At 48.0% G+C, this 10,442-nt stretch overlaps 1 protein-coding gene across 1 annotated transcript; it reads left to right on the top strand.

Annotated features, from left to right (window-relative positions):
- The first annotated feature begins 1,545 nt into the window (after window positions 1-1,545).
- Window positions 1,546-10,083, top strand: LOC106646300 (uncharacterized). Its single transcript, XM_089596265.1, has 15 exons — window positions 1,546-1,705; window positions 1,796-1,929; window positions 3,016-3,241; window positions 3,316-3,426; window positions 3,474-3,724; window positions 3,801-4,010; window positions 5,551-5,755; window positions 5,820-6,097; window positions 6,187-6,526; window positions 6,608-6,914; window positions 6,993-7,162; window positions 7,562-7,692; window positions 9,015-9,190; window positions 9,477-9,751; window positions 9,827-10,083. The coding sequence occupies exons 1-15, from the start codon at window positions 1,546-1,548 to the stop codon at window positions 10,081-10,083; spliced, it is 3,231 nt and encodes a 1,076-aa protein (XP_089452391.1).
- Window positions 10,084-10,442: the final 359 nt, after the last annotated feature.

Raw genomic sequence — 10,442 nt, forward strand, 5'->3', positions numbered from 1 at the left:
ATTAAATTCTTCTTCTCGAGAACAAATCACTGTATTTTATAGACATATACTGTACACGTATTACATGAAATCGCGTAAAAAGCTTTGCCTTCAAAGTTTTTATATTTTTAGAATAATAAATGACATCAGAAGTTAAAATATTATTCGCAACCCTCACGATCAATATTCTTTCACCAACGAAAGTCTGACTATTATTTTTATTGGCTAAACAATATATATTTCTACTGGGTCGCCTCCTTCCTTTAATAAATAATTTCGAAAAATTACGGTATTCGATTCTTGTTGATAAGTATTATGTGAATTATGGATTCATTAAGTGCATTTTTAAATATTTTTACGAACCACGCAAAGGTAAGTGCATCAAAGAAATAATTAATGTCAACGTCTGTGAAATCGTTATTTTTCGCTGATGTTTTTGTTTTCGGTATCAAAAAATATATACAAATATTTATTTTACGCGTAAATAAGTTACAAAATTACGTAATATGAGGTACATACTAGTTGGTCACAGTAGAATTTGTATTATTACATAAGTACACTTGTAGTCAAGTATATGCATATATAGGAAAAAAAAAAAACAACGCTTTCGGAACTACAAACGTGGATTCAGTTGGTACAAAATAAACTAAAAATAAAAGTAATCAAACCATACTAGTAAACACTAGAATTAATTTTCTTATTTTTTCAATCAAATCGGCTGTAGAAAAATGAGAATAATCCTTTGATGCGCCACCGCTTTGTATACGTATGTTGATTTAAAGCTCAGCTACATATTATATACTTTACGTAACACTCGTTCGAGTTAACAAACAAGTTTCCGTAAAAACGATAATCTTTCGTGCGGACGTGCACACATAATCCGACGGACGGGAGCGCAGGTGTACCTGTATAAGCGCGTATTAAACAGTAGGCAGCAGGAGGTATATAAGCCGACGAGAGATCGGTAGGCATATATAATGGGGAGGAGGGAGCGCAAAGCGGAAGTCGATTCTCGCCGCGGACAATTGGAATCGCGGAAGCAATTCCGGCGCTGCGTGGATGTCCACGCGAGCGTGCAGGACTCGTTCCGATTGTACACTTATTGTTACGTTTACGCGATCGTGGAGGCCGTGTTACAACTATACACACCTCGCACGTACCAGTTCATTGTTGGGTACACTTCGGACTGGCCGCGCATATGTTTCAGCACGTTATGTGTACATGTGTCAATTCCCGCTGCAGGTATCATTATCATGCAACCGTCGCGCAATCCGTCTAATGTAAAGTGCCTGTTTTTAATGTTGGTAATTTGTATAAAAATCTCTTTGCCGATTTAAATTGTGAAATGTGATAAACACCCCATCCCTCAAAGTATATTTGAGCGGTGTCTCACGCTTGAAGTACATTTTACTCGAATCGGATGCTTCTTGTGCCTAAAATCGTTGTTGATCGCGAGATGCTTCGCCTCAACACCGTTGGGTTCGGCACGTCGACCGAACTACACCTCCAACATTAATTTCGAAAACGAGTGTGTCCTACCGATTTAGCGTATTCCAGTGTTGAAAAATGGGTTGCGGAGGCAGCAGTTGCGCGAAAGACCAGCAGAAGAAGGGGAGTAAGGCGGGACCGGGGCTGCAGGTTGCAAGCGGAAAGGTGCACTTCCAGCCCGAGCAGCTGAACAAGCTCGACGAGTACTTTAAACAACTAGCTCGCAGAGATCGCCAAGGTATGCGTACCCGCACTTTGACATGACTTTTAACTTGCTCGGGACACAAAGTTTTACCGTGGAAAAAAAAAAAAAAAAAAAAAAAAATAGTTTCTAGATCCACGGCCAGTGTCGAGGCTACCGTCGAGCGTCTCGTCCAGCGACTCGTAGTCGGAGTGGGCAACCTGGACAGTAGGTTTCGAGCCACCTTTCTCGTTTCGCTCAACGAGCCCCGAAGAATAGAGGTGGGTGTCAACGCAACACGCATCCATTTAATTCGTCAATTAAAAAAAAAAAAAAAAAAAAGAACAGGTTCCCCCTCCATTATTCCACCCTCGCGTTGTGTGCACTTTCTCGTCCGCCGATCGGGCCAATTTGTTTTTCGAGCTCCGCGCAAAGGTAACAAGTAGCGAGGCGCGCCGGCATTTTACGTCTGTTTCGTGGAAGGAAAATCGAGCGGTGTTAAGCTGGAATTGGACGAACGGGGGGGGAGCGGAGAGAAAGATCGGGGAAAAAGAGATCCGGAAGGGGTGACTGTGTGTGTGTGAAAAACTGCAGTGAAAGGGACGAGACAAAAGGGGAGCTAATGAAAAGGGGTGGATGGAAAATAGGGAGGGAGGGAGCCCCGGGGCCTATGATTGTTTGCTAGCTGGATGAGGGGGGGGGTGGGGTGATGCGGAAAAGCGCTCGATGCATTAGGATTTAACGGCGAGGAAGTAATGAGATGTGTTGTTTCATTGCACCTGCAGATGTACAAAACAAAAGAGGATGGAAACGAACGATCGCGTTGATACTGGGTGGGATCCGTCCCTCTTTGCAATATAATTATCAATGTACAAGCCAATTGGGTCGGTGGTTTTCTTTTCTTCAAGAAAAAGGGATATTCTCATTTGACAATTCACGTTATGATTCGTACTTTTTTTTTTTTTTTTCATAACGATCGATAACAAATATTTTCGATATACCAATATGTTCCACATTTCATGCGCTTTCTCGCATTAGCCCATATCATTATTGTGGTATATATATTTTTTTTGAAAGTATGTATTGTAATCTTAGTAAAAAAAAAAAAAAAAAAAAAAAAATACAGCTTACGTTGTGATTTCTTGTAATAAAAAAAAAAATCACCGACAATTCGCGATATGCTGTACAGGAGGCTTAAAAATCGCGTTGATCGCGAAAGTTCAATTCATCTTATTAAAGCCACTGCTCCCACATGAATAAACAAACAACGAAACCCATAACCCTCTACCTAATGATAAAAATCTCGAAAATGATGGACACTCGTGAAAATAAACAAATATGCACATGGGGATCGAACGCGAGAGCAGCAGCTGAGATTCGAGTACCTCCTGAGACTGGACGGATTGTCGGAGGGCGGGCTGAGCTTGAGCGTCGAGGAGGACAGCGCCCTGTCGGGGTACGCGCGCCTCAGCCTCAGGACTGGAGACACCGGCCCCTGGACGGACTTCCTCGGCCCGGACGGCCGGCTCAGACGCGACCTCGTCAAGGCCAAACTCGCGGCCCTCCTCGCCACCGCCACGAGACGGCCTCATCGTACGTATAAATGTACACAAAATGCGAACAGTTCCATTAACACCGTATACTAGTCGTTGCGCGCATCAATACAGGTGCGACCGATGACGGGCAGCTCTGCGCGACCCCCGGCCAGGTCGTCGACGCCGAGGTGCTGGACAAGATACTCAAGCAGCCCGAGCACTGTCGAGTCTTCTACGGCCCGGGTAAGGTATATTTAATATCTCGTACGCGTTGTGTATACGCTGCACAGGTGATAAACAAAGTCGATCGGCTGTAGCCGAGGTGGGGCCGGAGATCGGGGAGCCCAGGATCGCCATAGTGGAGGACGAGAGCGGGATAGTGCTGAAAGTAGGGCTGGAGGGCTCGCTGCAGTCGCGGGACGTGGAGGTAAGGCTGCTCGTCGGGGCCTCCGTTAACTCGTGGCCGGCTCGCGCCGATTACCCGAGGCGAATACCCCTCCACCACTCGGACGCCCTTCTTCACTACTCGGCTGCCCAAACTGTGAGGATCGTTAAACTGTATATATATAAGTACATGCAGTTATGCGCGCGTGGGGTGACGATTGTCGATTTCGCAGGGCATGTACGTGGTGGCTTCGGCTCCGCGGCAGGGCTACCGGTGCGAGGAGCGGGCCACTTTGTGGAGAATCCGGCTTTTAGCTGCGGAGGTGGCTATGCGTCAGCACTACTGCGACGAGAGCGTACCGGCGATCGTGGAGGCGGCCCTCATGCACGTGATCGATCAGCTACGGGCCAGACTGCCGGTCGACTTTTCCGTTAAACGTAAGGTATGCCCTGCAGAGTCATGTATAAACGATACGTACTATTTATCATTATTTTTAATCAAGGAATTTTTTATTTTTCGCAACCTTTTTGCTCCTTACATTGCGGGGTGTAACTGAAAGGGTATAGGAGGTTTTTTTTTCTTTTTTTTTTCATACCAGTTATTAATTACTCTTTGTGACATTCGTTTTGAGTGGCAATTACAAATATCCAATAACTACAAAGCCATAGCCACGGCTTTTTAACAAAATGTCCTTCTTTGAATTTAAAGAACATCAAAAATTACAAACTTGTAAAATGGTCCAACTATAGTGAAAAAACATGGATAATTTTTGAGAAAGAGGCGTTTTGACCAATAGATCAAGTAACAAGTGTTGTTATTATATAAAGTGATGAATAGAAGAATATATTTTTGAAACAATTTTGTTTGTTTTATTCAAAACATTGTCTTGCTTCGAGAACAAAGGAAATTCTGATTCGAAATTGAAAATGTATAAGTAAAAAAAAAAAAAAAATTATTATAATTATTACAACTTACACCTCAGGCATACATGTTATGTGACTAAGTTGTGGATCGCGTAAAAATAAAACATTTTTGCCAGTGTACTATACATTTTTTTTTACAAGTTCTTTGCTTAATAGTAAAAAATGTAGTTGTCACGCCTGAAATGCAAATTTTTCGACATAAAAATTCTGTAGTTCGTCACTATTAAACTGTGTACTGGATAAACATAAATGAAAAAATTTTGAAACTTTTTTAAATATTAATTTTTTCATCAGTCAGGAGAGTGCTAATTATTAAATTGCTCAGGTCGTAACCGTGTGATTTATGAAAAAAAAAAACTTTTTTACACGATAAAGGAAAATGAAATTTTTCAATCCTTGGAAAATAAATGGTGTTTTGCACGTTGTGATAAAAGTAAATAATCCCAAATCCAATAGCCAGTTCTTGTTTCACCCCATAGTATAGGTCCTTTGAAAAAAAAAAAAAAAAAAAAACTACGGTATGCATCAAAGAATACATGCACAAATGTACCTACTATGTTACCTTTTTGGCCTCAGTTTTGGCCTGTCCGCTGTTCAACTGCTTCATTTTCCAAAGCCCCGCCGTACACGTATATATATAGTCGCGCTTAAACAAGCGCGCGCGGCTTAATGAGAAAAGTTGAATCGCTCGCACCGAGAGCTTTCGCGCCGGTCCACTGGTCCCGCTCTTTTATTTCCCGCACCACCAGACTGACAGTGATTTTTCATCCCCCACCCTTTCTTTTTTCTTCACCTCTATTAGAAAATTCTTTGATTTTTCGTCCCCCCCCCCCGCCTCTTTCAACGGATATGATGTTTCACGCCACTTGCCGCCACCGTCATTCGAGCCGTGTACCCCTCCTAATGGAGAAAAAGCTCCCATTCTCGAAGTAGCCATCGGAACTTTTTAATTGAACTCCGACGAGCGGCTCGTTGTTTTCAACACTCGTAAAAATGAAGAAATGCACGAGAAAGGGCAAAAAATAAAATAAAATAAAATAAACAACAAATGGTACGCAGGGCTGGTTGAGGCTGGTCTCCAGGCACATCGCCAGGTCGATATACTGGTGGCGGCTCGAGGACCCCCTGGCCGACTGGACGTCCGACCGGGGCGTCTCCCAGCACGTCATCTCGTGCCTCGACGACCTACTAAAGGCCCTCAAGTGTCAAAACTTACGGTGCTACTTCCAGCCGGGCTGCAACCTCATGATCCAGTCGACCCGAGGTACATAAGTACACACTTATACCCTATAGCTTCGTGTTGACATGGTGTTGCAAATTCCATACAGGAGGACTGGTCCAGAGCGAGGAGGCTTACGCCGCGGAGGCCCGCCAACTCGAGGCCTACCTGGTGGCCCTGCACGCGTACTCGGTCGAGTGGCTCCCGGAGCAGGCCACCTCGAGCAGCAGCGCCGAGCTTTTGGAACGCGAACTGATGAACCGCTGGCGTCAGGTGATGGCGACGATGTCGCCGAGAACCCCCCCCGATGAGTACAACACCCGTCAGCTTCAGTACCTCGGACTACTCGTTGGGGAGGTCCTCCGCGCCAAGGACTCGCTTCTACGGGTTCGGACGCTTTTTTATCTTCTTCCATACATTCGGAAGATGTATACAATAAATACCTACATAAGTATACACATGTTTATGGGTAACAGAACAACAACAGCGCATCGGAGGCGTGGAGCTCGTTGGTGTGGTCGGGGGCCGGCTCGGCGGCGTACAGCGAGTCAACGGAGAACCTGGTGTACCTGGTGTGCCTGGCGCTGAGACAAGCCAAGGGCCATCGGGTGACGGGCCGGAAGCCCAGACGGAGGAGGACCAAGCGAGGCGGCGGGTCGTCCAGGGCGGAGCGGAAGACGAGCTGCGCCAGGGCGTTCTTCGAGCGGTCGGTCGACGTGCTGGTCGACATCGTGAGGCGGGACCGGGAGACAGCCTACCTCGACTTGGACGACCACACCGTCATGGCCAAGGCGCTCCTCAAGTGGCTCCACTACGGTATATACATATTATAATCGCGTGTGAGACCTTATATTACACGACAACGGGGCTGTATTATAAAAGTATACGTCATCATAGGTATGGAGAGGGATAAGCGGGTGCTGGGTCCGCTGTTGCGCCCGTACCTGGGGAGGCTGTCAAGCGCGGCGCGAGAGAACGCCTGGCACGTGGAGAGCTGGCGGCGCAGGCGGGACACGTGCGCCGCGGAGATGCGCTCGTTGGGGCACTTTTGTAAGCTGGTGGGTGCGGGCGAGCTGCCACCGGCAAGGGGCGTGGCCGAGGCGCTCGCCCGGGGCTGCTGGGCCTGGGCCGAGGGTGTCGCACGGACGCTCGAGCGCACAGGAGCCGCGAGCCTCGTCTTTCTCGACTCGGAGCGGGTACTCAGGTCTGGTATTGTGAATCACCTCCCGCGTCTGTTGTTGAGGCTGGCGGGCTATGATTATCCGTCTTTTCGAGTGTACAGGTACCAGCTGGAGTTTGCCAAGGAGGACGGAGGGCCGGGCTCGCTCTGTTGGAGTAGGGCCAGGGGCGTCGGTACGAGCGCGGTGAGGCGAGCGAGCGCCGCCAGGACGAGCCTGATGGCGGCTACCGACACTCTGCCGGGGCTGATGCTCGACCGGGAGTTGGGCAGAGGTGACGTATACATCCATCCGAATGCGGAGTGACCCTCCCCCTCTACTGCCCTTCGAGGAAACAAAGTCTCCTCGTTTGGTGGCCTTTGTCGCGAAACTCGATAACGACGTTTGGCCTCTTGGCCCCCGACTGAAGTGTAGCTCAAGTCAACAGCTACACGTTTTCTCGATCGCCCGTATGTGCTATACATATACTGGGGGGAAAACAAAAAAAAAGAAAAGAAAAAATTGATTGTGTTGTTTTTAATGTTTATTGAGTTTTAATAACTATTCCCCGTTGCATAAACCAAAAGTTTCGACACCGAGCTTTGAATGCGAGGTCGTTACAGCCGAAGCAGTGATGTATGTATTCGATTTGACGGTTCGATAATTGAAAGCCGTGTGTATACCGTTGCAGAAGGTACGCCAAGGCACATCGAGCTGAGGGACGCGAGTCCTTTGACGCACGTCGCCAAGATGGCAAGGCGAAGAGGCCGACAAAGGGGCCCCGGTGGCTTGATCCCGGCTCTGGTGACTCTTAACAAGTTTCGGGTGAGTTTGTACACCATGCGCTCATGCATATGTATACATATAGATGCATGTACACACATCAACTTGATTCCCTTTACACTTGCATGCGTTTCTTTTGTTTCGACCGGTGCTCAGCGGGTGCTATCAAATAAGCTTTGCCAAACTAAATCCAATACGCCGTACACCCTAGATGTATAAAACCAAAAAATCCGATGCTTTTTACGCGTATAGGTGTATCTATACTTACCTATCCAGACACAAGTATGCAAAGCGCATTGTGTATAGATGATGGGAAAATCCCGGCGCGGCCGGAGAGAAAAATGTTTTCATTGTATATCCACAAGGGGCTCCGTGTAGGCGCGAAAATCCCGCATCGGCTTCCGTTGGCACACACGCGCACCCCCTCATGAATAATATACGCGCGCAGGTATGCCACCGGTAATCTACTTCACGAGAAAAGACGGCTCGGTCGCGCGAGTCCTTGGATTATATATTATATATCCCGGATGATCCGTTATCGATTTGTCCGCAGCGCGTGATGTGTAACCTCTTCTTTTCGAAAAACATCCAACGTTGGGCGTTGACGAACAAGATCCTGACGTACGTGAAACGACAATGCACGGTGCATGACCTACACACAGCAGCTTTTTTTTTTTTGCTCCACTCGTGGAGTATTTTTTTTTATGCACCAAAAGAAATCCAAACTCTTGGATGCCGATCTCTACTCATGCGAGATCACAGTCCTCACCTTAACTCCCAATCAATTTATTGGCTTGAGCGCGCACCTCTTGTATAGTGTATGTATATATGCTGCGTATAAATATAGTTATATTGGGGTTCACCCGCCAGATAGTATTATGTACATACATATACACACACAGTAGTCGCTCGGTCGGGTTTTCTAGGGGATGAACTCGGGGTTTTAGAAGCGCCGCACCGGGAGGAAGTAAGTATATAGCGGGTGGAGGGGGTAAAGTGACTGCTTGATTATTTGCTTGGCCGCGTGCACGCTCACTATAGTTTGATTGAATCGTTGGCTTAAACTCGCGCACCGTAATTCCCGGGAAAGCCGCACACCCACCGCACTTCGTACGTGCCACGACAGCGGTACACACATCAGTTGCTTCTCTCTTCTGCTCTCGTCGCTATCTCAGCTTTGACGCTCCAAGCGAAACTGTATACACGTATGTACAAAACGAAGAACAAGCATCACGTATTAGCTATTCATTTGGAGCATTCATTTTACGTTACAACCGATGCCTATACATACAAATATGTATTAAAAGTATAATTGTATCGATGACAAAGGTGATGACAGTATGTAATATTGTAACGCATCGCAGGTACTGCAAGAAGCGGCGCAAGCGTTGCCACCGAAGGAGCGCACGTCGATGCTTGAGCTGGTACAGCAGGCCCAAAGGGACGCGGCTCGACGACGGAGGCGGGCCATCAGCTGCCCGGACCAGCTCAACAACAAGAGCCCTACCACCAGCGAGCCCCGACAACTCTACACTCCCAAGTGCGTCGATCCTCCGATTAATTTCCTCGTACCATATACCCGCGGTACATAGGTATACCCCTTTCCAAAATCCATAGATGCATACGGGTAAGTAGAGAGAGAGAGAGGGGTGAGGTCGACGGGCGACAGCTGTTGACGTTATCGAACGGGCGTGAGCCGATCGGGCGACGAGCTGACTCGGTGAATTTCCATCAGGGCTCTCCTCCGGTCGTAACTAATTAGTCCCCCCCCCCTCCCCTCTTCTACTGTAGTCTCTTTTCATGATCAAATATCGATTGGCAAACAGGTCCGAGTCGGCGTTGCACGAGGAGCCGGCAGCAGCGGTTACGAGGGATCCCTCCCCGGGAGTGGAGCAGCGCGTCGTACTGGAGCGTGAGCTGCAGCTGCGCCGCGAGATCCTCGAGATCCACGACACCCTGAGCCGGGGTCTGAGGAGCAGGAGCCACCTGCCCTCGTGGGACGCGTTGTCGCTGGCGTCGTCGAGCTTGCCGTCCACGGGGTCAGTCGGGCGCGCCCGAATCAGGAGGCGCCGCACCCCCGTCTGGACGGACAGCGCTCGAGGTAAGGTATACACACACGGCCACGCTATGTACATGTATACATATATGTATATGTGGTACTCCTCTGGGGGTATAGGGACCTGGTCGCTGTGGGGTAGCGTCAGCTGCAACAGCACCTTCTCGAGACTGAGGCCTGGGAGCAATGCGCGGGGGACTCCCGAGGGGCACCCCAACGACGAGTCGCTGCTTACTTGGGACGCGCTCGAAAAGGCGTTGCAGGAGAAAATTTCGACGCACGAGGATCGGCTCGACTCGCGGAACGAAGACGGGAACGCCAACGTCGACTACATTGTCGTCGGCAACGAGACCAGAGAAGTCGCGCGAAGAAGTTGAATGTATACCACAGCTGGGATTGTTTACACGTACACATGCATGAACATATATTTTGTACGATCACTATATTATACATACTGATTACCTCATACAGAGAAAACAAAAAAAAAACAAAAAACAAATAAACGTCACATGTGTGTGTCAAATGAGTACAATTTTTTTTCTCCCCTAAGGGGTCGATCGATCGAGAAATCGGTATGGATCTTCGGCGCGGGAAAAAAAACAAGGGCTCTTTGGGGAGCAAAGAGAGAGGGAGCCGAACGAGGACCGACCACGAGCTTAATTGAAGCTGCAGTGCGATTAAAGTCGACTCGTGCGTCCGTGTCCGGGGGGTGGGGGCGGAAAAGAATAGACGGTCA

This window comes from Copidosoma floridanum, unplaced genomic scaffold, assembly GCF_036245765.1.
Source record: "Copidosoma floridanum isolate Cflo_tuat_1 unplaced genomic scaffold, Cflo_Japanese_pri ptg000030l, whole genome shotgun sequence".
In the NCBI taxonomy this organism is placed as follows: domain Eukaryota; kingdom Metazoa; phylum Arthropoda; class Insecta; order Hymenoptera; family Encyrtidae; genus Copidosoma; species Copidosoma floridanum.